General features: G+C 40.0%; 1 protein-coding gene across 2 annotated transcripts; it reads right to left on the reverse strand.

The window, feature by feature from the left end:
- Positions 1-7700: 7700 nt before the first annotated feature.
- On the reverse strand, positions 7701-25228 carry LOC146696997 (sodium- and chloride-dependent GABA transporter ine). 2 transcript variants are annotated; one of them, XM_085475394.1, is made up of 13 exons: positions 24809-25228; positions 22181-22315; positions 19185-19398; positions 18733-18865; positions 18488-18622; positions 15519-15622; positions 14918-15042; positions 12996-13108; positions 12377-12517; positions 12186-12285; positions 11342-11442; positions 11097-11264; positions 7701-10636 (listed from the first exon to the last, which is right to left on the reverse strand). In XM_085475394.1, exons 1-13 carry the CDS (start codon positions 25002-25004, stop codon positions 10511-10513), a joined length of 1791 nt encoding a protein of 596 aa, XP_085331520.1. In that variant the 5' UTR covers positions 25005-25228; the 3' UTR covers positions 7701-10510. The 2 variants fall into 2 exon arrangements, with proteins under 2 accessions (XP_085331520.1, XP_085331521.1); XM_085475395.1 differs by lacking the exon at positions 24809-25228 and adding an exon at positions 20820-20939 and having other exon boundaries at positions 22181-22241.
- Positions 25229-27869: the final 2641 nt, after the last annotated feature.

A 27869-nucleotide genomic window follows, 5' to 3' on the forward strand; every position in this document is an offset into this window, starting at 1 on the left:
GACTCTGCTGGAGATTGTATCTTATTAGATGCGTCTGACACGATTTGGGATGTTTTGCTCACCGATCCGATTTCTGTGATGCTTGGCTGTCAGCATCACAAGCACAGTGCTGCAGCTTAAACTTAATCACACTCTTGATGAAAACGCACTCTTGTGTATTATGGCTGCAACAACCGTGGCTGGAGACATGTTTTGGGGGGCTGTTATCTGTTCTACTTTTGTGAACACGTTCATGTTAACTTTAAAATGCCTGGAAGGAATTTCTACAAATAATTTGGCACCGATGTTGACTTGGACTCAAGGATAAGCTGATAACTGATCCTTTTTGATGATAGTTGTATTTTCTTTAATTTATACATACTTGTCTGACGATAATCACCTACATTTATTACAAATGTGCTTGTTTTACTAAAGCCTCTAATGACACATTCCTCCATAATAAATAGATTATACAGATGTTAGGAACAGCAACATTTCCATTTAAGCTAATTTCAACAACCTGAATAATACACTTACATTTTTGTTTTAAGAACCAGAGACATCTAGAACATGACTAATACTTGACACATGCTTTCAAGGGGCTTTGTTATGGGCCCTCATATCTGCCAAGCTGTCTGAAAGCTCCACCTCTTCGTTGATGTCTGCACTGAGTCTTGTATTATTAATGACTACAGTGTGCACAATAAAGACAAAGGAGAGTTGCGAATGGCTATGTGTGTATGTGTTTGTGGCTGAAAGTGAAATAGTAAGAGAGATTAGGATGAGAGTGTGTCATGGAGAAAATGCTACTACAGTTTGAGTGAATAGGTAAATGTGTTTGCATATGCATTTAGAAATTTATAACAGACAGGCTCATGTGTACAGTTAGGTCCATAATTTGATGGACATGGACATCAGTAAATACCACAGCTCCGATTCTACTGGCAACCATACTGCCTCTACCATGTTTACAGATAATCTGGTATGCTGGAATTCTCCATATTTCTTTCTTAAAATCATTTTGTTCATCCTGGTTTATCTGTCCAAATATTTTTTTTTCCAGAACTCTGCAGGCTCATGTAGATGTGCTCTGCAAAAGTATAATCTGACCTTCCAACTCCTGAGTGTAACCAGTGATTTGCACCACTTAAACACCATGTATTTACATTCATAAAGCTCTTGATTGTTGACTTTCCCAGTGATGCTCCTGAGTACTCCTTGAGAGTTGTCTTTCTACCTTTTGTGGTCTTTCAGGCCTGTTAGTGTTGCTGAGCTGGTCAATGCATTCATTCTTTTTAAGGATGTACCAGATTGTTGATTTGAACTTTGGTTTTTGGTCTTTCTCTGAGAGGTATTTTTTGATTTATCAGCTTAATGATGGTCTCCGTCAATTGCACCGACCTCATGTTTAAAATTACAGGGAAAAGATGTAAAACAACACTTTGAATCAACCTAATGTCTACTTCATTTGTTATAAAATAATTAGGGGACAGGCCTTGTCTGGCCATGAAACTGCATGTCAGTCAGTTAGCTAATTAACTCTGAGCCTCTGAAAATCAGGAACTGTGTACAAAAATGGCTATAATTACCTGTAATTGCACTTCAATTGCAATATCTGATTTAATATCCACTGTGTTACAAATGCAAAACTACAAAAATTGTGTCTTTGTCCAACAAATTATTGAACTCACTGTAGATAAAACGGCAGAATTTTAAAAATTTCTTTTAGGGATAGCAGATAAAATTATCATGAGATGAACAGAAGCTAGATTATGTTGTACATAAAATAACAAAAATGCCCCATTACATAAACTTCCCTCCTAAGTATTGTCAAAGCCACTTACAGCACAATTACAAAACAGTGTTACAACATTATCCCTGTGTGTGAAAAATAATAAACCTGTAATCTTATTACAGTACTTCATGCGTTCCATCGATGCTTTCACATCCAAAGCAGTTTATTGATTTGAACATATTTGTTCATCCCAGCCGCATGCTGCATTAACCTACTTTTTTCCATTTTTTGTGCTGGTCTAGTGTTTGTATTTTAATGCCATGTGACAAAAACTCATTTCGGTATTTGGACTTCTCTTCAGGAAATTGCTAAGTGTCAAATTCTTAAGCCAGACCTGCAATGCCAGCCTTTGAGTGATAATTATAGGCCCTTAAAATCACTCTCACCCACATTACACATATTCAAATTCAAGGCAATACAAACACAAATACACACACGCATACATTCATATCATAGTGAGGACATTCATTGACATTTTGATATTAAACCCTAACCTAATTGCAACCCTAACACTAAATTCTTTACTGTCGAACAGCTCATTAAGTGAGGCTTGAACTCAAAGACAAACCCGTCTTTATAATGGTAAAAGTAACAACACACACACCAACTTGTACCAGTCAATACGAGATCAATGTGTGTGTGTGTGTGTGTGTGTGTGTGTTATTTGTTTGTTTAGAGCGCTTACTCTCCATGCGTATGATAAAAAAATACAGATTTCAAAGCAGCTGTCAAGTGGAAGCTCAGTCGTGTCACCACCATCCATTCTGAACGTCCCCAGGAGAGCTGACCCACTTCATGGTGCAATTTGTCTCAGTGACATCCTCCTTCTCTTCTGTCTTTTTCTGCCACTGTCGCCATAAATAAGTGCAGATGACCTCAAAAAGGAAGTAAAGTTAACTTCTGTGTGTGTGTTTTTTTCTACCCATGATGGCACTGTTCTGACAGTAAAATCATCAGGATCAACAGGAATCCACACCTCTGTCGGCGTGACACAGTTATCCCTGCTTGGCCCCGACTCTGATCTGCTTCAGTTCTTCCAGACACCTGCACAGATTCTGAACGGACCGAGAGCGACCGCAAAAAATGTGCATGAAGGTTAATGCTATAAAGTGGTTTCTCTCCATAGTGGAGATAAGCTTGACGCTGATGTTAACATGTTGTTCAACTCCCTAGAAAATGTTGTATTTTGTAAATTTATGAACTCAAAGCACAACTTCAAGCCTGCTAACTAGCCACATGTATGAGTTGGAGACTTAAAGTAGTGGCTGTATGGGGAAAAAAACATTAAGATATGAATAATTTTCCTGTTCTCTCATACCTTGGCTATGTAAAATGGGAGTCTCTTTTACATGTTTACTTACTGGGTGGTTGGCATAGCTCCACCAGCTCCAGTTTTAATGTTGGAGCTGGTGGAGCTGTGATACAGCTGTGATACAGATTTTTCTGTTGAAACTTGCTGTTCTCCTTTTGTTGGGTGACAGAAAAGTGGAAATATTGCACAAAACTCAGCTCTATAGATTTATTTTCTTAACACCCTCGTGGCTGCTTGGGGTGTTCCCCATGGATCAGTGCTTAGACCTTTGCTGCTTTTTACATCAGTGTTGTGGGGATGGTACAAGAATACAAAGCTGAACCATCTGCTGGGGACTGTTTAAATCCCTGCGAGGTGTCGGCATCCACAATGTAGGATAGACTTTACTCAGTTAAAAAAAAAGTTGTGCCCTTGACAGTCATCTGTATCAATCTTTTACAAGTACAGTGGATGCACAGAAGTTACATTTATTAGTGTGTCTGTGAAGGTTCTCAGTCATCCAGGTCATCGTAGTCAAAGGAGCTTGCAAAGAAAAGCGTCCGGACTTCTTTAAGTTGCTTGAAGACGTTTCACCTCGTTACACCACGTTTCACCTCAGGTTTAAATCTGGGACTCCCCACCATTTGACCTTAGAACTGAAGAAGCTTCTCGGATGAGAGGTGAAACGTCTTCAAGCAGCTTAAAGAAGTCCAGACGCTTTTCTTTGCAAGCTCCTTTGATTTATTAGTGTGGTAGATTTGGAGAATATATTTTTGCAATACTTGTAGAAAATTGTATCGTATTTGGGAAAAAAGGGGGGTATGGACTGCAGAACAAGTGAGGCTGAATTATGGAGGTGTTTCACGAAAATCTATTTAAATTGAAAAAAGGCAAAGGCACCACCCCCTCAAGTCAAACAGAGTGCAAATTTAGACAGGCATGCAGAAAAACCACAAACCTCAGGGCCATATTCAGCTCTGTCAGACTTATGAAAAAAGACCTGAATGCCCGTGCAAACTCATTAAGTTAGCATAGAAAAAGTAGTTTATTACTGCATCCAAGGAGATGGGAAAAGGGGAAATAATTGTGTTTCTTGTGGCTATGCACAGAAAATGTTGTGTGTCTTTTGCAAGGCATCTGTTCCAGCCTCGTCTAAAATCCAGTGAGTTTCTTTCCATGAGCAGAAGCACAACTGTTTTTTTCTGCCACGCTCCTGCATGAACAAAGCAATACATCCATTCTATACATGAGTTATTATGTGCATGCATATTCAGAGACACCTGCAAAGATGCAACTCTTTCCCCAGCTCACTCTCAGGACTTTTTGACAGCGTACCTTATTAATGCCCGTCTGTATATTTTATATGCGCTTCAATGCCCCGGCACATTTACCACCCAGTTACTATTTTCTATCATCTCATTAACCTGCTCTCTCCTCTCTGATTCATCCCTCCTGCACACCTGCAAATGCAACCCAGAGGAGGCGGGCGTATAGCACACTCTCAGCTCAAGCACGTCTCTTCATTTACTTCTTAATTATTAGTTGAGTTGGGAGTTATGAGTAGGCCTCTTTTAGATTTTGAGTTTATTAGTTTAGTTTGCTTATATTAGTTTAGGAGAGCAGTCTGAATCAGACAGTTTCATGGTGTGGGTGGTTTGTGCTCTTCTTTCTCTTTTGCTTTTGCTGGGGCTCCTCTTCCCCTCGGGTCTTCTCCGCATGTCGTATGTTAGGGTCCTTTAAGCCATGGATTTAGGGACCATGCCACTATATCAATAACAGAATTTACTAGCCATATTCCTGTCAAGTAACTTGTACTTGTATCATGTTAATTATGTGGATCTGAAAATTCTAAATAAACTCTAATGTTGACAAAGAGTTTAGATGTGGTATGTCCACAATTTCATTCACGTGGTAAAGTAGTATGGCTACAATGTCAAAGAAAATGTAATCTGTAAAAGAGCCAAACAGTAGTTCACATTTTTGACAAAGGTCAACAACTTATGCTGTGGGCTGCGGCCTTGTTATCAGCAGGAGGTGAGCTGCATTCAGCGACAGACTTTAAGCCTGAAAGAAACCACCCAAAATCTGCACAAAGCCAAGCAACAGTAGCTTCAAAAGCTTTTCTCTGCATATGGATACTCATGCACAGCCAAGATACACTAATGAGCACTATATAGAGTTAAAGTTACATAAACAAATATGCTTTTCCACGCATGGTGGACAAATGATGTCTGCGTTAATTATATACAGAAGTGGTGCTAAATGTTTGAATAGGCTGAGCATTCAAGCAACCAGCAGTTCCTGATGTTGTTTGCAGCAGTCTTACCAACGGCCACCAAAGTTTTGCTCAGTGCACATCAAATAAACCACAGCGGCAAGCAAATGAGCATTACAGATGCAGTGAAGAACAGATTTGCTTTAGAGATTTGTTTCTGCAAAATGAAAATGTGCTCAATGCAAATCAGCAGCCACACAGAAACTAGTTAAGAATGTATGCATGCATGCAGAGGCGTGAAATAAAACAGCACTTCAGGCCTTTATGACATTACTGTTAAAATCAGACTTGGGTTTGTGTGTACATAGTTGTATTGCTACATCGCCTATTTTATTCACAAGATTGCTCAATATATCCTTAGATATGTGTGGGTGACATCCTCCTCACAAGTATATATGTAACCTCTGAGACAGTAGACCATATGCATAGATACTCCTGTGGCTTCCTTTGATTAAGAAACTAAGTAGTTGTAGCTGTATCATCATGACACATGTATGTCAGTTGAGTGGATAATGAGGGAAAAGTCCCCTTCTTTGATGTACTACTTTGTGTTATTCTCAGCACCACTCCTATGCAGCAGGCATATAATCAACTTTGATCTCCACTTCTTTTACTTAATCATTTTCTGTCTCACCCTCTCTCGCACACATACAGACCCACACAGAGACATGCACCCTCATTAAAATTAAACCAGGTGTGATCCTCTTACTTTCTATTAGTAGTCTGCAAGTTCAAATTCAAAGTTAGATGTTGAAGTAACAGAAAACTTGTTTACGAGGAAGTGAAATTGCTAACATTTCAAGTTTCTTCTCAGGCTGTTATATTTTGAGCCAGTGGTTTTCCTGGAGCACCACACAAGCTAGCGCTACTCAAGAAAGGCAAGATAAGATCTGAAACACCTCAAGCAGGTGTATCAGTTGCTGGTTCACCTCATTTCCTGGCACATATAAATGTCTTAACACCTCCAAACATGAGTTAGACAGTGTCCCATCTTTGCCTCCATTGCCCATTCAGGCTTGCAAACACTTCCCCTTTGCTATGGATAGCCATTAATTTACTTCCCCTTGGGTCACACAGTCTATAGCTATTGATCAAACAGCCTCCCAGCGCTAATTTAGTGCCTGTGACACATTCTGTCATGAGGGAAGCAGGAAGGCAGTATTGATTAACATACAGTTCTGCTAGGACCACTGCTGCAGCACTCCATGGCAAGGGCATAATTAACTTCCCAAAGCTCTTAGAGCACTGCATTCAGCTCTGCTCTCCTTTGCCTCGAGTGTTTCTGCAGCTCAGTGCATTGACCACAGAGACAGTTATCAGGACCTCAGCTCACAGTGGAGTCATTAAATCTAAACATGTGTACTGGTGATACTCGTAGACAGTACAAAGAAGCCATTTACTCAGTTCCATACTAACATATGCACATAGTCCCATTAGTGCATAAAGATGTCTCACCAAATGATTGCTAAAAGCTAATAATTTTGTCACTGAGGTGATTATAACTATACAGATATATACACACACACACACACATATATATATACACATATATACACATATATATATATGTGTGTATATATATGTATATATGTGTATATATGTGTGTATATATATATATCATTATGAGCACAAGTACAAATAACAAGTGCTGTATGCAGAGATTTCTCAAATCTCATCTCGCATTTTTTTTTTGCTGCTATGCTGCCCCCTAGTGACATTTGAGGTATTAATTCAGATAAACATTTGCACACTTCATGTTTTTACACAGACAGCACCCCAAAATCACAACATAGTACACATATGATTTTTTTAAGGAGGGCTTTAAAAAATAAAAAATAAAAATAAGAATGAAACCTGATATATTCAGCACATCACAACACATGGCTGCCCATCAAATATAAGCAAGACTTAAAACATTTCTGAACAAAATTATCAATTATTATTATCAATATTTTTAAGTTATTACATTAAAAGAGTTTTGCAATTTTTATGCAGATCATATTAAAATTCCAATTAATAAAAACTGTAAACACTGACCTCTTGTGTTGACAGAATTTATATTTAATTTATAAAAACTTTGTAAAATGTATAAAACTACTGATAAAAGTCTTATCACCTTCTTTGTATTAGTTTAATTTCAGTTCATACGGTCCATCATCATTACAGATTTGGTCTAAAAAGGCACTCTTTGAATAACTACCAAGGAATTCTGACATTCAGGCCTGTACTGTAGTGCACAAGCTTTTAGCCAATCTCATATGATGGCATCAGTGCAATATTGATGTGTGATTTACTTACCAAAAATATGTAATTTAATTTTTTCTACTTACAAAACAAGACAAAAAATTAACACCGTGATGTCACAGTCATTATCAGTGTTGCTGTTATTTATTTCATTTTTTAAAATTGTTCTCCCAAGTTCTGTCAATCAGGACGAAAAAGTGAACATTATAACTGACAAACCAAAATATTTTTAGCACAGAACGTCTCCAGAACACAGGACTGAACATAAGGTCATGACTGAGACCTCACAGAGTTAAATCAAGGCTTAAAGTTCCAGCACTGGCTGAACCATGTTAATTACATTTAGACTGTGCTCTAGAGACCCTGGATCAGACATTAAAAACTGTACTTTCCACTACAGTGCAATCTTAGAGATAAAGCTTAAAGATAAATTTCTAGTAAACGGAAATTTTTGGCTTCTCCTTCAAGAAAAAAATAGAAATAAAAGTCATAAATTATCAGCTGTTTTGGGGTCAAAACACAACCAACTTGAGTTACCAAATAAGTCCTTCCCCACTGAAGTTATTATAGACTTGTTACCTAGATTCTGTTTATAGCACTAGCTCAAAGGCCCCACTTATAACGTCTAAACTCTTGTGGGTTGCCAGCTTCAGTTTGGTTAAAAATATAATCAAACCTTCCTCTCATGGTTAGACCAGCTTATCCTTTATAGCAGAGGTAGGCAATACATTTTCTCAAGGGGCTACAGGAGTGGGACTGTGGATGGCCACACAAAATAATTGCAAAAAATGGCACGTTTCTGCAAAATGTCCACTTCAAACAGAGTGATATTTCTACTTTGGTTGTAGTTTAATACTTCATCTTCTTTTGTCTTGATCAGTAAGATTAATCTAGTCTGTTTTGGTCTTCTCAAGTGCATTAAAGTCAGGGTCAGTGGCTGACAGTTGAGTTAGACTTCTGTCTACAAACCCCTCTGAAACCCTAACACAATAACTTTACGTGTGCCTCGCTGGAAACGTGACTAGACTTGACATCAGCACAGCTGTTGTGACTGGCCTCTTCAGTGCTGTGAATTCCTCTGCATGTGCATTTTCTGCTGCTTTTTCACCGCATTTTTTTAATTTAAATGTGAAGGACTGCCTCATCAATGCCAAATGCAAGACCTGCATCTTAGAGCTCTGGAACGCCCTCGCCTTTCTTCATAAAACTAAAATTTCTGCTCTCAGGTCCTACATTTGTTTTAGCACTTTGCCCCGGCTGAGTCACCTGACAGCTGTGGTAGCCTATGTCACCTCTCCTCCAATAGTGCAACAAACTGTCAGTGATTCAGTACTCTTGCCCTGATGAAGTTAACTATTTGAGTTAAAATATCAACAAAATGGTTAATTTTTTGCAACATCTCTTGGTGTTGTTTAAGTCAGTGCTCACCAAAATATGTTGGTGCAAAATACCACCTCAGCTCCAGCCTATCCAAGCATGGAGTTACTCCATGTGCCACTGTCATAGTCCCTTTCATTCTGTGCAGTGCTGCCAGTTCAATTTAGTTACTGTGACTTTCAGGTATTTTGTTAGCACCCTTTTTTGTCCTTCAGTGTCTCTTGTGTCAAGTTAATCTTATTTCTCTGTCCAACGTGTCTTACTTCCTGTTTTATTTTGGTAGCTATTGCTCTCTGTGCTTTATATTAATTGTAGCTTTCCTCCAGTCTGTGTTCCCAACCTATACCTTCTGTATATATTTTTTCAGTCCTCCTATGACACATTACCTGTGTGAGCTGTGCGTTCCCTCACTCTGTATATTTCTTGCCTTTTGCATTCCCTGACTCACTCTTTGGAGTTTTTGACTTTGTACATTTTCCTGATCGACCTGCATTAAATACTCATTTTTAAGTTTGACTCCTACCTCCTGCATCTTGCATTTGGGTCCGCTTCTTTTTATTATTAGGAAATATTAGCGCAGCAACTCTCCAAACTTTGCTAAAAGGCTCAGATGTCTCTGCATCAGTCATGTGCTTGTATTTGCAAATGCTTTGTAAACCTTAAACACAGCAATATGCTCTCACCACCAACGCATGCAGCTTTACCTCTGACTTCAGTAAATAAATATTTACAAATCCAGGTCTCGTTAAAAAAAAACTATATTCTGCATCAAATATCATTTTTTAAAGAATATTCCTTTCAAAATAAAATTAACAAATTTTGTAAAAGAAAAAACTGTAAGCCATTCTCTGTTTGTTGGATGAAATGGGACAAACTGCGTGATTTATACTTTTTCACCTTTGAATCCTAAATTCTCCTTAAACTCTCACAGGCTCGACAGGGAGAACCAAGGGGTCAAATTTGGCCTGCAGACTATAGGATGTCCAGGTGTAACCTACTAATCCGCTGACCAGATCACATCTGTCACACATCTATAGAACCTGTATTTTTCTGCTTTCATATTTGTAGGAGGAATATGTCTGCTTCCTGTTCATTGGACCAAGCCTTTTCAAACCCATTTCTTTTGTTGATTTAAAATTAAGTATTAAGTATTCAACTCATAAATGTAGTGACCTAAAAGGCTAAAAGGCTGCATCTACGATAGATCCATTATACACTCTTTAACCCCACAGACTCACTGATGTATACAATGAACCTTACAGCATAATGAACCAATCGTTTTAAACAATTACTCGCTCCTCAGCCACTCCTACCCAAAATAAAATAATTTTAAAATTCATCTGGTGAACAAAGCCACAGATTTTAGTTGCATTCTTTGTAAAAGGTGCAATGGGTGACTTACTGTATGGTTTTGAAGTCGCCTACAGGTTAAGTGGCTCGAGTTGTTAAAGTATAAATGCAGAGTTTGAGATAACAACAGCTCTTTGGATGTAACTGGGATTATAATAGAAATGGCCCAAAGTCTGCTTATTCCAGGCCTTGTATGTGGTCAATGTGTCAGAGGTGGCACCGAACTGAGTAATTTTTCAGACGCCAGGTTGTCAAGGTTTTGTTTTTCCGGCAGGTGAGCCATAACATTCAGGTCTATTGTCGGAGTCATAGCTGTTTTCAGTCTCTGGGGATTAAAGAAGGTAAGGTTTAAGCAATCATCAGTTTGAAAGTAATGTTCAAGCAAAGATTTAAATAAATAATCAGCAAAAGGACTATCCGTAATATCTGACTGTCACTGGAGCCACTAACCCATCACCGAACATTGCCCTTTTTATCAGCATGATTCAAAAGTCAATGGCCGTGTTTGTTCACAAACATTTTACCGCACTACTGTGAAAATGTGACACTAGTTCCCAGAAGATTAGGCAGACTGACTTTAGTCATGTTCTGATCCACCAGCAGGTCAACATTTGAACAAACATTTTAAAAAACAAATCTTTGATAATACATAAGTTTCTGTCACATCCAGGAACAAAGCAATGCCACTGGATTAGGTTTAAAGTTTGCTAATTAACATGCTAGAATAAAAAAAAGTAAACATATCAAATAAATAAGCCAAAGTCTGTACAATCATATTTGCTTACCTGAAGAAGGGATCCTTTATTGTTATAGATCTCTTGTATTGCACCAAATGGGATCCATACTATAGAGACCAAAGAGACGCCCCAGCCAACCCATTCAGCCCACACTGGGTACTCGTACTTCCCATAGTGAGGAGGAGTGTACTGAATAATGCTGGAAACCAGTATGCACTATATAGAGAAATGAAGAACAGTCTTATTAACTACTTTACTGGTGGTTTTAGGTGCATTATTTAAACAGGACTCACCAGCACCAACATGGGGCAGAGCAGCAGCCAGCAGACTCGGAAGTAGATATTTGGACTTTTTCCTAGCATCCTCCTGATCATTAAGGAGATACGTGGGATACCTGAGAAAAAGAAAGAGTTTAATTATTTAACCCCTTCTTGCAAAGCGTTTTGGCAGGTGTCCACAAAAATATTAAAAATAACCCACAAAGCAAGCACAATCGAGCCAGATATGGCATGCCATCGCATAGACAGTGCCATCTATGCCAAGCCCAGCCCATATCTGGATGACATACATCTTATCATGCCAGAAGTCAACCAGCAGTGCCGGCTTGTTGCCAGATCTGGGCCAGACCTGCTTGCTATGTGGGTATGGCCTCCTCCATGTCTCCTGATGTACTGGCCTGTATCCTGGTAGCACCTCCATGCTCTGGACACTATGCTGACAGACAGAGCAAACCTTCTTGCCAAAGCTCGCATTGATGTCCCAGCCTGGATGAGCTGCACTACCTGAGCCAATTGTGTGGGTTGTAGACTCCGCCTCATGCTACCACTAGAGTGAAATCACCGCCAACATTCAAAAGTGACCAAAACATCAGCCAGAAAGCATAGGTACTGAGAAGTGGTCAGTGGTCACCACCTGCAGAACCACTCCTTTATTGGGAATGTCTTATGCTAATTGCCTATAATTTCTATTCCATTTGCACAACAGCATGTGAAATTGATTGTCAGTCAGTGCTGCTTCCTAAGTGGACAGTTTGATTTCACAAAAGTGTGATTGACTTGGAGTTACATTGTGTTGTTTAAGTGTTCCCCTTATTTTTTTTAAACATAAACGAAAAAGTGAACTTCATGTGAATTTTACCAAAGATCCAACAGATGGCAACAACCTCAAAGAAAGCCAAGAACACAAGAGAAACCACAGCAGTGTAGTGGTCCATCAGCTGAAACACGTAGATACCTCCCTGTAAGTAAAAGACAGACCTACATGACAAAACAGTGACTCTTACCACATCCCCAAATGTGTTTCCCTGAGAAGTGTCTTACATACTGTACCTTGGTAATGTGAGGAATCCCCAGTACAAAGCAAACAAAGCACACAGCCAGGACCAGCAGCTCTTCTCTCTTCAGGAACGGCAGAACTTTGACTCCAAATTCATCCTTTATGTATGTCACAGCTACCTCAACTGTGCCAAACTGCAGAACAAAAGATTTAATACAAACTTAATGGTTATCTGCAGACCTTGGAGTTTTAAATCATAATCACAGTCATTCAGATGTCGTACATATTTCTCCTTGTTTAGCCTGTCTGTCTTACTGTCTGTGTTGTGAGTGGCAGATATGGCAATACTCAGCCCTCAGTTCTCTAGCACTCAGCCTACCAGCTCAACTCAGACAGACGAGCATTCTCCAGGCTTCTCAGCCTGCATGCTCTATCTCTCTTGATCCATCTTAGCTTCATCTTAACACTTGTATATTTACATTCAAGCCTTTTATATTAAAGCAAAAGTAGTATGGTAATAAAATATCCAAACAGTAAAGGCAAACCACAGTGAGGGTAAGAGACCTCTTTTGATACAAGTGTGCAAATGTTTCCTTTATATTCAAAAGTGCAAAAGCTAAAGTTTGATGTAAAAAATTAAGTGTACAGCGCTGCAGATGTTTAGATGTTTACCTGACTGTCCACGCCCAGACACAACAGCATGATAAAGAAAAGTGGGGCCCATAGCTGAAAGACTGGCATGGTTGAAAGAACTTCAGGGTACACAACAAACACCAAACCAGCACCTGAAATATAACACAACAGAGGACTTGTTGCTATTTTACAATGCAGACATATACAAATGCAGGATATCCGTTGCTATTCCAGCTTAAGTTGGCTGTGCTGTACTGAGCTGTACTTTAAATGTGTGTTATTTGGAGCATATTTTGAGTTCTGTTAAAATATAAACTGGGATCCATTCAGTGACATGCACATATTTCTTTGCTTGGCAAGAGTTATGAGATAAATATTTAGCTTAGCTCAGTTTATAGTGAAGTAAAGGGCTCAGACATGTTTAAGATAACCCTAACTAAAGTGTAACAAAGCACAACAAGGTCCTTCATTCATGACATGAGCTCCTGAACTCCCTGGAATCATATAGCTAGACAATAAGATTTCGCCTGCACGTAGAAATTAGCGGCAGCTTAAAGAAGCACACTGCAAGACTGTAGTTGGAGACTCGGGAGGACGAGAGAACAAAACTAGTGTACAGTGAAAAAATATTTGCCCCCTCTCTGATTCTTAATATGTCACTTATTTGCAACACTTGAATGTTTCAGATCATCCAATACGTTTAAACATTTGACAAAGATAACCCAACCCAAGGAGTGAGCCCAACTCCTGAAAAACATCCCCACACCGCAATCCACTAACCTTTACACTTGGCACAATGCATTCAGTCAAGTACCGTTGTCCTGGCAACCATCGAACCCAAACTCGTCCATCAGAAACGCAAAAGCGTGATTTGTGACTCAAGCGAACATGTCTCCACTACTCTAGAGTCGAGTGGTGCTGTGCTTTACACCACGTGGGCTAAAGCTCAGGAGGTAGCACAAGTCACCTACTGACCAGAAGGTTGGTGGTTCGATCTCCATCTGCTCCAGTTTCCATGCCAAAGATACTAACCCCATGTTGCTCTATGAATGTGTATGTGTGTTAGATAAAAAGCCCTTACATAGAAAAACCCATTTCATTGCCCCGTAGTTCTGTAGCGATGGAAAGTTAGCGACCCATTCTTTCAGTCGTGTTTGTAAAAGCAGTCTGAATGCCTAGGTGCTCGGAAGTTATTGGAATTCAATGATTTGGATGGGTGAGTGAATACTTTTGGTAATATAGTGTATCTAACCAGCACAAACTGCAATCAAGCATTCTTGTCTAAGGGGCACTTATTAAAAATTACAATTTGTGAAGAAAGTTCAACCAATTAAGAGCAAAGTGATTTTTCAAAGTGAATCAGACCTAACATCTGATGACAGCTGACAGGAACAATTTGACATTGAGATCAGAGGATTTTATCTGAACACACGCAATCTGTCTTTAATAACTCACTGCTTGACTGCTGATGCTTAAATGTTGCTTAAACACTTAACAACACTTAACTAAATTAAACTACACTCTCTCACACAGGCATGTATACACAAGTTATGTACTCAAAAAGGGCACTTGAAAGATTTAGTACTGTTCATTAAGCTGAGAAAGTCTTGCAGTTTCGACTATAGTATGAAAACTGAATTTGCCACAGTGCAGTTAGATTACTCTACTTACAGCAACAGACACACAATTGTTTGTACAGGCAGTTGATGAATAGTACTCCTTATAGTGAATACAGTGAATTTTCCTTATATAATTAGTCGGGAGCCACTTTAGGAAACTGCATCCAGATGTGCACATGGAAAGAAGAGACATGTTCCAAGGACAAGGAAAACAAACATCAGCTCTTAAAACAAGCCTGGGATCTGTCTCCAGTCTTGAACTATGATGATCTATCTCTCTTCTTTTTAAAGTCCTCAAGATAAAACAAAGCTACAAGTCTGATGTTGTTTTCAGCGACTCACCATCTGTAGCTATGTTGTCCACTGGGAGGTTATGTATATGAGACATGTAACCGAGAGCTGAGAAGATCACGAAGCCAGCCAGGATACTAGTGAAAGAGTTGGCCACTGATACAATCAATGCATCCCTGGTAAAGAAAAAGGACAATGTCTGTGAAATGTAGTTTATTGCTCTCGTGTTATTGTCAAGCTCGCACTTTATCAGAAATGTCTGAGACCTTCAGTGGTGCACATGCAGCATTAGCACCCCAGGATCTTTAACAGCAAAGCAAATTTTGAAAGAAAATACAATTTGTTCCATAAATAATTTAACTTTGTTCCCCACCTGCTGTTAGCAAAACAGCTATATAACCACATGCCCTCAAATCACAGGCAACCAAGACCACTGCTGTTCATCAAGGAAACTGTCAAGTTTACAGTAACATGCTGTGTCTGTATTAACTACAAGAAAGAGGGTGATACAGCATCTTTTAATTTACTGTGTATTGAAGTCAAGTGAACCCACACTGTTCTTTTTCAGCATTTTGTGTCCATCTTATTAAAAAATGACTGCTTTTTCCACTCTGTTTGAGCTTTTTTTAGACAGAGTGTTATGAATGCTTACCTGAGAATGTTGTTGTTGAACTTGTTGTAACTTGCCATTGAAATCATCGAGCCAAATGCTATTCCAAGTGAGTTAAACACCTGGGCAGCTGCATTAAGCCAAACCTGTGATATAGACAGAGGAGAGCCGAAGATTGATACGAGTATGGTTTCATTTGATTTGGATTTGAAGGCCATGGAAATGTATTTTCTTTATAAGCATCTTCCTGCAGAGGTGAACAGTCTTGAGTGAAATCAGATGAGAAATCTATACGTTGTGATTTTCAGCGAACAAAGTCATGTCAAACATCTTTGTACACTGCCTGCAGTTTAGGAGCTATTGTTGCTAATAACTAATTACAAACAATGAAACTAACCATAATACCCATTAACATGTGACCTGTTGTGGTGGTCTGTGGTGGCCTGCACTGGGGCGCTGGCAGCAGGACCCCTGATTGTTGTCTGTATGATGGACGTAGTGAAGGAGGACATGCAGAGGATTGGTGTGACAGAGGAAGATACTACAGATAAGGTGAGATAGAGGCAGATGATCCTTAAAGGACCCAGTCAAAAGAAAGAGAAGAGGTATTTGTCATGGTCTTCCTATCCTCACTGATTTTCTGCCAAGATTTGTTTCTTTTTCTCTCTCTCCCAATTCTACTTTTTCTGCATAATCCATCATACAACATGTAATCAAATGGAAAAGTCTCTTTTTAAAACTTGTTTTATTAGTTTAAATTTTTTAACTTTATGCATCAAGCAAAAATGTTATTATATGCAACATTCTCTGACTGGAAGAAATTTGTTTAACCTATTTAAACCTATTTTCTGCACATTCCAGCACACAAAATAAAATATTTTTTGTGTTAACACTTTTGTCACTTTTTATGGAATCAAACTTAAAGTAAGGTCAGTACTTCCACGCTTTAAACGCTGCACGCTCATACTCTCTCCCACAATCGATATGTGATCCATTGTTGATCTGCACACAGCTGTTGTCAGGAAGGTAGCACTCGCTTACATCACTGTCATGAGACATTCTCGCAAAAAACTCACAGTTTTAGTAACGCAGTAACGCAGCGTTCCTACGGGAAAGTAACGGTAATCTAATTGCAATAGTAATCCCTTATTTTACTCGTTACTTGAAAAAAGTAATCGGATTACAGTAACATGTCGCCCATCTCTGGTGGTGAGCCAGTCTGTCTGAGAGTGTTTGCTTTTAAAAATACATATTTTCTCTTCTTACAGTCATGTGAAAAACAAGGATTTCACAGGAATAACTACACCTATGATTCAATAGCTTGAAGCATCTTTAGCAGCGATAACTGAAGTAATTGTTTTCTTTTATCAATTTCTCACATCATTGTTGCAGAATTTTTAACAATTATCATGTTAAGGAAAGACTATAGAGTTGTAGTTCTTTGGGTATTTTTTTGCAGCAGTTTCTACTAGAGATGGACCGATCAGTCTGATACTGACCTAAATTACTGGATCGGATATCGGAGAGAAATAAAAAATGTAATCGATCCATTAAATATCAAAAAAGCACTTCACAAAACTTGTGACATGGCATATCTCGGCTCATAACCGTAGCACGTCGGAGCAGTGTGCCTCACGTGATAGAGCGGCTGTGGCGTGCGAGACCTGCCTCTCTCTCTCCCTCCCTCTCCTGCTGCTACTTCAATCATGAAACTGATTAATGATCAGCTGATCGGCTTTTCTGTCGTGAATCCGTCTCTCTTGTTTGTTTATCGCCCACTTCGCACCAGAAAGAGGAAACCAGAGGCTGAACAACAGCAGCACGTTTAAGCTTGATAATCTGTTGTTAGAATTTATTTAATATTACTTTCTACACCAGGATCTTTTTCTACTTAGCTGACGGCTGGTAACTGTGCAGGGGCGGATCTAGCAAAGTTTAGCCAGGGGGGCCGATAGGGCATTAACAGGGAAAAGGGTGCACAAAGACATACTTTTCTTTCTTATTCTCATTTAAAATGTCTAGCTTTTAATAAATAATTATCTGAATTATTCTCCTTTAAAATGTCTCGCTTTTAATAAATAATTATCCGAATCTTACACCCAAAGTTTTAATCTGATGTAAAATGTATAGAAGTCCATTACTGTATATAGTAACTATTAAGTCTAATATACCCTAGTAAGCTATAGTACTTTTTCCTTTGGGAAGGTACCATCTGTGCAGTCTGCAGTTCTGTTGAAGAAAGATGTTGAATCTATTTAATTATTCTTGAAAAATAATTGATTTCTGTGCATTTTTTTTCACCCTGCATCAAATTAAAGTTGATTATGTTGATTAAGCATCATGAGGTGGAGGGTGGTTCCCTATTTTTTATTTTTTTGCTGGGAGTTTGCAACCCTATTAGTTAGGTTGCTTATTCTTTAAAATACCAGAATAGGGAGGATGGAGTAGGTTTAAGTTTATTAGATTGATCAGTTTTGCTGAACTATGAAATATTTTGGGTGCAGTGTATTTTTTTGCATACAGGTATAACAGAATAGCTTTAGTGTTTGTTTGTTTTTAAACTTGCGTATGAACTTATAAAAAATGCAGCAAGATATTAAAAAAAACTTTTATTGATTAAAAACACACTATATCGGATTCATATCGGTATCGGCCGATATCCAAATTTATGATATTGGTATCGAACATAAAAAAGTGGTATCGTGCCATCTCTAGTTTCTACATGCTTTTCTTTTCAAATCACTGTATGTGGCCAAGGAACAATCTCAACAATCTCAACGTTTAAAGAGTCCATGGCTGAAATAACCTTTTCAGGTCGGGTCTGGCATGCTTTAAGATTGACCCTTGAACAGACACAAGTTAAAAGCCTACTCTTTCAAAAGGGACACTTCAAGCTTCAAAGAAAGAAAAAGGTGACCTGATTTGTTTTTGTACGCAGACCAGTACAAACTAGTACAAATTGGGTTTTGGTACCAATGTTTAACCAACATCCCAGAGATAAGTAGTCTCACCTTCACTTCAAACAGTTTGCTCCACACCGGTGTGACAAAATAGAGGATACCATTCTTGGCTCCAGGAAGCTGCACATTGTTGATGAGCAGGGCAAACAGGATGAAGTATGGAAACACAGCAGTGAAATATACTACCTATAGAAAAAATGGCAAAAAAAACCAAATGGTGAATGTCAACTTGAAATCCCGCTAAAAAAAAACCTTCATCACAATCACCATGACACAGCAAAAGTCATTTTTCTCACCTTTCCTGTGGATTTAACTCCTTTAAATATACATAAGTACACAATAACCCAAGCAAAGACAAGACACCCAAAGAGTTCCCAACGAAGACCACCTAATTCTTCAATACCGCGAGTCTTTTCCAGAAGTCTGTTTCTGTGAAAAGGAAAGAAAAACATGCGACTAAAGTATCTTCAAATACCCAGAAAATTCGAGATAACTGCGATTAGAACATATTAGTAAAGCCTGACCAGCATGCAGTACAATGCACTCACAGGGAGAAGAAAAAACTACAAAACATTTTGAGTTAAACAACAAAAACTGCTTTAAATTTGGTCAAAGACACTTTGCTAATGACTAATGACGGTTTTCAGTAACTTTAAGAAGAAGAACACAACATGATTTGAGCGAGCACTGCTTATACAGCACAAAAGTGCCATACAGAGTGAGCTGCAAGGAAGTGATGTCTTCTCACTCAAAGAACTGTTGGCTAGCAGACTGCAGGTGGGTATCATTGCCAGGAAAGCCACTCGAACAATTTCCAACAGCATTCCAGGTGTTGTTGCAGGACTTCCAGGGCAGAGTCTCCATTCCGAAGGAGTTGAATAAATAGTAAAGTGCCCAGCTCATGAGCACATTATAATAGGTGCAGAAAACGAAGGAGATAACAACTGTGGCCAGACCAACACCTGCAGAGTGACACGTGGGGATAAAGAGAGTAGTGAGAGACAGCTCTACAGGAGTCGTGCCAACTGTGGGAAAGAAGCTGTACGCGTTGCTTTATTCTCATACCCAAAGCATTACTGAGTGCCATATACTTGGGCCTGATAACAATGGCATATATCTTTTGTAGAACAACCAGAGAAGAGCCAGTATCATTAATAACCTCTGCCCAGTTTCCCCAATACACAGCCACAGACGAGACAAATTCCTGGGGCCTTTGAGTAGAAATTACGCCTTGTTGTTCAGCAGGTGAATATAAAAGACTACTGAGTGAGGTGAGATCAAAGCCATTCAGCAGATGTAAATTATTCAGTCTTTTAACACCTGTGGTTCTGAGCTGCGTGTCAGGTTTCAGACTGGGGCAAGTATATGTGTAAATACCAAATGCAAGTTTCAGCCTCCTCCTCAGGGAATTCAGAACAATGACTCGGTTAAAGAGCTCCCATCTGGAAGAGGTATACAGGGTCATTAATTAGCTGAAATATCAGCCCTTTTAAATACAACAAAAAAATCTGTTCATTTGCTGAGTCAGACCGTTTTATGTGTCGAGATCAATGGTTAGAAGACTATGCTGCCATCTTTCAGAATACACTTATTTGTGCGCTTTGGGAAAGTCACTTAAATGACAGCTAAAAGTCTGTAATTTAACACTTGTACAGTTGCTTTTCTTCATTTTCTAGTCTGTTTCCTAAATAGAGACTGTTGGTCATCTAAGCAAAGGTACTGAGGATTAAGAGACACAGTTTTGCACCTTGAGATTTCCAACTTTTGCACTTTTTTTGTCTGCCAGTTGTTTTTTTATGGACTTTTTGTGAATTTCTGCTGTTTATGTAAGATTAAACATTCACTGGAGTATTTTTTAACACTTGTGTCTGTACTTCTACTTAAGTAAAGAAAGCCTGTATTTCTGCCACCTCTGCACAGCTGCTGCTCATTGTCGAAAGGCTGGAATGCCACGCGCCACAGATCCATGTCTGTAAAATATACATGTCTCCATGTAGTAAAATGTGGAGGGGGAGGCAGCTGAATAACAGCTCTGAGCAAAGGAAAACCCTCTAATCTCCAGGATCAGTGCAAACCACTGCTTAGTAAGTGAGCTCTACTTCCTTTTGTTATCACCTGTTTGCCTCTTTCACACTAAATATTATTTCATATTATATTATTTCACACTGCCAAAAAATCTGAAACAGTTCAACTAAAGAAAAGCAAGGCAGAGTAATTAAAGTATTGCTAGGATTAAGGATTAGTGGATAACTCAGACATGGGTATATTTGCTATATTTGTGGGAAGCTGGGAAGCTGCATCATGGATCACAGGTACATGACAGTAAACTGCACTCAAATTGCACAGGTGAGTCATTCAGAAGAATATACAAAAAAAAGACTACCTGCTTTGGGCCCCTGTTTAGCACAGAGCATTAACCAGGAAGAAATGAGCGATAAATCAAGTGAAGGACCCAAACGTTTTGACCGGGTAGATAATCTCTGTCCTTAAGGAGATAAGAAAACTATGGAGAAAAATCCTCAAGTTAGAACAAGAGAGAAAGCATTGTCATTTCACACCCACAAGTAGAGATTGTTGATGGCTGGTCTCTTGTTTGATTTAGAGGGATTTGGACAGACTGTTGGTCCTCTCAGAGTCCATACTTTTCATTTTCTGGAGATGTAAAACTGTGGGAATGTCTCAGCTTCTATATTTTTTTTAACAACAATCGAACTTTAAGGAATATACTGATCCACTTTATTGCCCTTTTTAATGAACTAATGCAGACTCAGAGAGAACATCTTCAGTCGCTCGTGATTGACTTAATTATCACGGATTTTACTGACGTCAACTTGATGGTTTGAAAGGTTCAATCATACCTCACAAAAGTTAAAATACATGCAGTCACAGAAGTTGAAAATTTGGCTAAACAAGTTCTCATCCATCAACATGAAAAAATATGAAAGAAAATAAAGCAGGATTTATTCAAACCAAAGCATTAAGATAAGATAACCTTTATTAGTCCCACACGTGGGAAATTTGTTAAGACACCTGCATGCCTTCACCGTGGCTAAATATGGATAAATAATATTTATCTGAGATCCTTTTTTTACTTTACACTGAATGGTAATGTGGGCTTCATGGCTGGAGGAAAGCAGAAAATCCACACATGAGGTCTGTCATGTTTTACATAAATTATTCCCGTTTTTCATGATTGTCAAGTTTTAAAAAAAAACTTGCTTCTGTCAGGGTGTGGCAAGATTTCAAACCATCTCACTCTCATACATGGGTTGACTGCACTTTGTGCTTGGTTGTCTTTATAAAGTGTGTTGCTGTTTGTGTTTCTTAACCCCTTTGCAGCTTTAACTCATCCTTGGCTGAAGACTTTTCTTTTTTCCATTTCTGTGTGTCGTCTGATTCATATGCTATGTTTTAATGTTGACAGCAATTATCTTTGAAATAAACACAGATATAATCTTGTGTTTTCATTGTGCTACAAATTTTAAATACATCAAGCTTGTCTGACCTCTTCTACAGTTACCTGGGTTGGTAGGGCAGTCCATTTTAGAACTCACTGTTTAGACTCTGTATTGATCAGCTGGAGTTTCTGGTGCTGTTGGCTAATAATTAAATATTTGTCTGCAAATATATGAGTTGGACTCTTGGTTTTGGATTTTGAAATCTATTATAAATGCATACGAAGAAAAAACGTGTTTTAAAGGTGGTCCAACAACAAAAATAAATAAGTCCTGGATAGTAACTTACCTTTCAACAAGGGACAGATTTTGGCGAAAGCATGCACAGGCCCTAAACGAGTATACTGCCCAACAGTAAACTCCATGAAGAGCAGAGGAATGCCACACACGAGCACCATGGTAAGATAAGGAATCAGGAAGGCACCTGAAGAAAACAAAATTTAGCAGGTTTACAGCTCTTCTGAATAAACCAGCTGCAGAAAATTCCAAATAAATACTGCTGCCAATGTCCAGATGACAATTGTAAGCTCACAGTGATTGTTTTATAGTAGTCATATATTTATAATAACTAAGTAAGTAACTGCTGAATATCCTCTTTAACAAAATCTAGACAGCTTCTACGCTGTTTAGAAGTTAGTGTTTGTTCCTTTGCTTGCTTGTTTTGCTGATCATTTATGGTCGGTGGTTCGATCCCAGGCTGCCTCCTTGCTGCATGCCAAATATCCTTGGGCAAGATACTAACCCCATGTTTGCCTACTGGTGGTGGTCAGAGGGCCCGGTGGCGCCAGTGTCCGGCAGCCTCGCCTCTGTCAGTGCGCCCCAGGGCAGCTGTGGCTACAATGTAGCTTGCCATCACCAGTGTGTGAATGTGTGTGTGAATGTGTGTGTGAATGGGTGAATGACTGAATGTAGTGTAAAGCGCTTTGGAGTCCTTTGTCATGGTCCTGGGTCGGTGACCCAGCGCTTTAAGTTTATTATTATCATTTTCCAGTTCATCATGATTATTATTGTTGTTTGAGTTCTACGTGTTATATTCGGTCTGTATCTCTGTCTATGGTGTCACCCCGTCTGTTTGTGAATCTGTTTAGTTCAGCGTCTTGTCTGGTGTCCTGTTTTATTGTGAAGGTCTGTGTCATATGTGAGTGTGTTCAGTTTACGTTTCCCCTGTCTCGTCAGCTGTGATTTCTCCCAGGTGTGTTCCCCTCCTGTCTCTCATCCCTTGATTACTGCCGTCTGTGTATTTAAGCCCTGTGTTTCTCTGTGTCAGTGTCGCGTCGTTAACGTCTGTTCACCCTCAACTTGCTGTGTGTTCATGATTTCCAGTCCTCCTGCATCTCAGTTTAGAGTTTTGTTTGCTTTTGTGAGTTTTATTTTATGTTGAAGTTTTGTTCCAGCAATAAAGCTGCATTTTCAGTTGAAACCTCGTTTCCTAAGAGTCCTGCACCTTGGGTCCACCACTCCTGCCTGCCTGTCACACAGCCAACCATGACATCCTTAAGGACTAGAAAAGCGCTATACAAATGCAGGCCATTTACCATTTTACCATTTATGCAACAGAGTACAATTTCCACTAGAGGCAGAATTTGCTTGTATAATTTTTTTGTGATGATGATCAAAAAGCATACAGCTGATGCTCAGTTTCTATTTCTTAAATGCTGGTGTCAAATATTTTATTATTATGATAAATGATTATGATATTTTATACCAGAGCAATGTCATTTCAGCCCCAGATTTGAACGTTTCTGTCACTGTGCTTAAGGAACCCACGCACATGCATGTGCCACTTTTCAAATATGTGCATGAGGAAAAATAGCAGGAGCTGTAATTGCGGGTGTAAAAGTTTGAACAAAGTGTATCTGAGCATTATTGACGAAATAATGATGAAAAAAAGCATAACTGAAAACATAACTAAAAGTAAATCTGAAATGTACAGAAAATTTTCTTTTATGTTTGTGCCCATTTCTACTTATTTATTGAAGTAAGTATGAAATATTAAAGTCACTAAGAGTTAAACCCTTTTTATTGTCTTTGCATTTTCTCATTCAATTTTATATTACCAGTTATTTTGAAACAAATAAAAAAAATCCATAAAAAACAAATCAGTAAATAACTAAATAACCCTTGCTGACCACTTCAATGTTAATCTACTGTTTAACAGACTACACAGTCACTGTTACATAACTGAAGAATCACGATAAATGATGGAGTGCAGGTAACCAATCATATCATATGATGATTGTTAGGTATTTTAGTACCATGGGAGCATTTACTGGATATTGTTTTATAGTGACATTATGCAGGAAAACTCTGTCATTCAATAAGGCCCCTTTGTTTTAGTTATTTTTCTCTTTGACCCAAGAATTGATGTGTGAGAATCACAGGCTGGTACAAGGTTGAAATACCACAGAGATCACTCCCTCAGCTACATTAGTTTCTAAATCTCTTAGGAGATGCCTGTTGAAGGCCAGATGGTTTGTTTCAGAATTCACTAATGAAAGAACTCTTTATTTCGTGCCTTGAAAATATGTCGCTGAGATAATCACAATTGTAGCTGAACTGATAAACTGTACTTGAGAATAAAGTTGAGTCGATTTGGGAAGACAACCTGAAGCAGTCTCTGTTTTCTTGTTCTCCCAAGCTGCTCCCGAGCTCGTACTAACACGCTGAATGGCATGCTTGAATGTTACTTGAGAATATATTTGACTGTGTTACAGATTAAGGGACAATCTCTGCTGATAGACGCCCACGCCTCGGAGGAAGCCGATCCACGGATTAGGCCCTGGAAGCCGTTTCCTTCAATGATGATTTTTTTCAGTCCCGCCATGCAGAAGCCTAATAAACTAAAAAAAAAAAAAAAAACAGTAGCTGCTGCTATGTTTACGGTCTGCTTTGTGCTCCGTGTCTTTAGCACTCTTACCTCCACCGCTGTTGTAGCACAGGTACGGGAATCTCCAAACATTACCGAGTCCCACGGCGTAACCCACCGTGGACAGGATGAACTCCAGCCGGCCGCTCCATGTGGGTCTCTGAGCCTCTGCGGTCATCTCGAGATCTGCAGTACCTGATTCCCTGCTATCAGAGGTTTCCCGTGAGTTCTCCACACCAAAATCCATTGTAGCTTAGTGATGAAGGTAAAGAGGGTTTTATTAAATCAAGATGATTCGTGCTTTAATTTGTCACAACAAATAAGTTGACTAGATTTGGTGGAGTGATGTAAAGACAAGAGAAAAATGAACTTCTAGAGGGTCTGAACCAAAGATGTCTGAGGATAAAAGGGGATGATATGCGCTACCAAGACAGCAACGACATCCCAACAAGGACTCCTAACCCAGACAGGTGTCATGTATGTTAAGGCAAAGTCCACTCCTTGTGTAAGCCTGCCTTTTCACCCTTTTGCCGGTGTTGCACAACACCTGGCTACTGTCAAACAAGTATGGGTGTTTTGGATTGGTCCGTTCCCTTTCTTTCCAAAATAAACACGCACATTACCAACTCCGGATGACGATCAAAGCAGCCAAACGTGAGTACAGGGACAGGGTGGAACAACAGTTTGACAAACCTCGGAGTATGTGGCAGGGACTAAACACGATCACAGACTTTAGAGGGAAAACCAGCACACCGCAGACCACGGCCTCTCTGTGTGAGGATCTAAACATATTCTACGCTAGATTCGACACAGCGAACACCATGAGACCGGACAGTGTGCGCACCGCGGATGACGTCAGTGCGCACACTGTGTCTGAGGAGGATGTGCGGAAGTGCTTCAGGAAGGTGAACGCACGCAAAGCTACTGGTCCGGACGGGATTCCCGGCCGCGTCCTCAGGTCATGCGCGGCTCAGCTGGCTGGAGTGTTCACGCACATCTTCAACCTTTCCCTCTCTCTGTCTGTAGTCCCAGCCTGCTTCAAAATGGCCACCATCGTCCCTGTACCCAAATCCTCCACCATCTCCTCATTGAACGACTGGCGACCTGTAGCCCTGACCCCCATCGTAAGCAAATGCTTCGAGAAGCTGGTCAGGGACTTCATCTGCTCTGCACTACCCGACTCACTGGACCCTCTACAGTTTGCATACCGCCACAACAGGTCCACTGATGATGCCATAGCCCTGACACTACACACTGCCCTGTCACACCTGGAGAAGAGAGACACGTATGTGAGAATGCTGTTTGTAGATTACAGCTCAGCATTCAATACCATCGTTCCCTCGAAGCTGGACAGGAAACTGCAGGATCTAGGACCGAGCAGCTCCCTCTGCAGCTGGATCCTTAGCTTCCTGTCTGACAGACGCCAGGTGGTCAGACTGGGCAGCATCACCTCATCCCCCATCACACTGAACACTGGTGCTCCACAGGGGTGTGTACTGAGCCCTCTCCTGTACTCACTCTACACCTACGACTGCACAGCCACTAACAGCTCCAACATCATTGTGAAGTTTGCGGACGACACTACAGTGGTGGGTCTTATCACCAACGGTGATGAGACGGCTTACAGGGAGGAGGTCAGCGCCCTGACCCACTGGTGTCAAGACAACCATCTCACCCTCAACGTCGCAAAGACAAAGGAGTTGATAGTGGACTTCCGGAGGTGCAGAGAAGTACACACCCCCATCACCATCAACGGCGCTGCTGTGGAGAGAGTGAGCAGCTTCCGGTTCCTTGGCGTACACCTGGCTGAGGATCTTACGTGGTCAGTACACACAAACAAAACAGTGAAGAAGGCGCAGCAGCGCCTCTTCTTTCTCAGGAGACTGAAAAGATTCGGCATGAGCCCCCGCATCCTCAGGACCTTCTATCGCTGTGCCATTGAGAGCATCCTCACTGGATGCATCACCACCTGGTATGGCAACAGCACCGCCTACAACTGCAAAGCTCTCCAGCGAGTAGTGCGGTGCTCTGAACGGATAATTGGAGGTGAGCTTCCCTCCCTCCAAGACATCTACAGGAAGCGCTGCCTGAGGAAAGCGGGGAGGATCATCAAGGACTCCAGTCACCCCAGCCATAAACTGTTCAGACTGCTTCCATCAGGAAGGAGGTTCTGCAGCATCCGGTCCCGTACCAGCAGACTGAGAGACAGCTTTTTCCATCAGGCCATCAGACTGCTGAACACGTCATAGACACCTCAGCTTCACTACTGGAACTTCAACATTATGCACTCCACACTGTATATAAATGCCACTTGTTTTGCACATATTCAACTCTGTATATTTTATATATTTTATTATTATTATTATTATTTTATTTTTTTACTATTTAATTTGTAAAAATGTGTATACACACACACACACACACACACACACACACACACACACACACGTAGGAAAATATTTAGTATACACATCCAGAAATGCATACACTATTATATATTGTACATATATTTATTAGTTTCAGGTTGGTCATTCTTGTATTTTGCTCGTTTGTGTTGTTGTGTTTGCACATCTCTGTTGCTTGTGGGGCTCGCACACAAGAATTTCACTCGCATGTGCTGTGCCAGTGTGCCTGCACATGTGATGTGACAATAAAAAGTGATTTGATTTGATTAAAGGTCCAGAATCCCACCCTTTTCGTAATTGACAGACACATAAAAAGAACCATTAACGAAGTCTTCTGGCTGGTATCAGCACAAAATAAATATGAATGTGATTCAAAATATTCCACATCAAATGAGGAGAAAGTTTTAAACAGGGAAAAAAGAACAAGCTGCCACCCACGTGGAGTACACTAGCCCAGACAGTGTGTCACAGATTAGTAGGCAGAGGACTCACTCGCAGGTCTCTGAAGTTTAGAGAGAAGGTGAGGGTTTATTTGCAATGTGGAACAGATAACGCGGGGCTCCAGGGAGTAGGGCGGGGTCCGAAGGGAAGGTCCAAGACGGGGGTACACACTCGCTCTTCTTCAACTTGATCCGTAACTCACTCCAAATGTCCACACCAAAAAGCTCACGCTCACTCACACACATCCACAGAAATCCAGACGGCAG

The sequence above is a fragment of the Copadichromis virginalis genome, linkage group LG12 (assembly GCF_057382275.1).
Source record: "Copadichromis virginalis isolate Kocher_CV1m ecotype Utaka linkage group LG12, C_Virginalis_male_GT1.1, whole genome shotgun sequence".
In the NCBI taxonomy this organism is placed as follows: domain Eukaryota; kingdom Metazoa; phylum Chordata; class Actinopteri; order Cichliformes; family Cichlidae; genus Copadichromis; species Copadichromis virginalis.

Bases quoted from the DNA above. Each gene is read 5' to 3' on its own strand.
- LOC146696997 (XM_085475394.1), bottom strand. From the start codon at position 25,004: ATGGATTTTGGTGTGGAGAACTCACGGGAAACCTCTGATAGCAGGGAA. The intron at 11,443-12,185 runs GTAAAATTCACA...TCTTTTTCTCAG, and splicing joins TGCCATCTGTTGGATCTTTG to GTATCCCACGTATCTCCTTA. The intron at 10,637-11,096 runs GTAAGCAAATAT...TTTAATCCCCAG, and splicing joins ATAAAGGATCCCTTCTTCAG to AGACTGAAAACAGCTATGAC.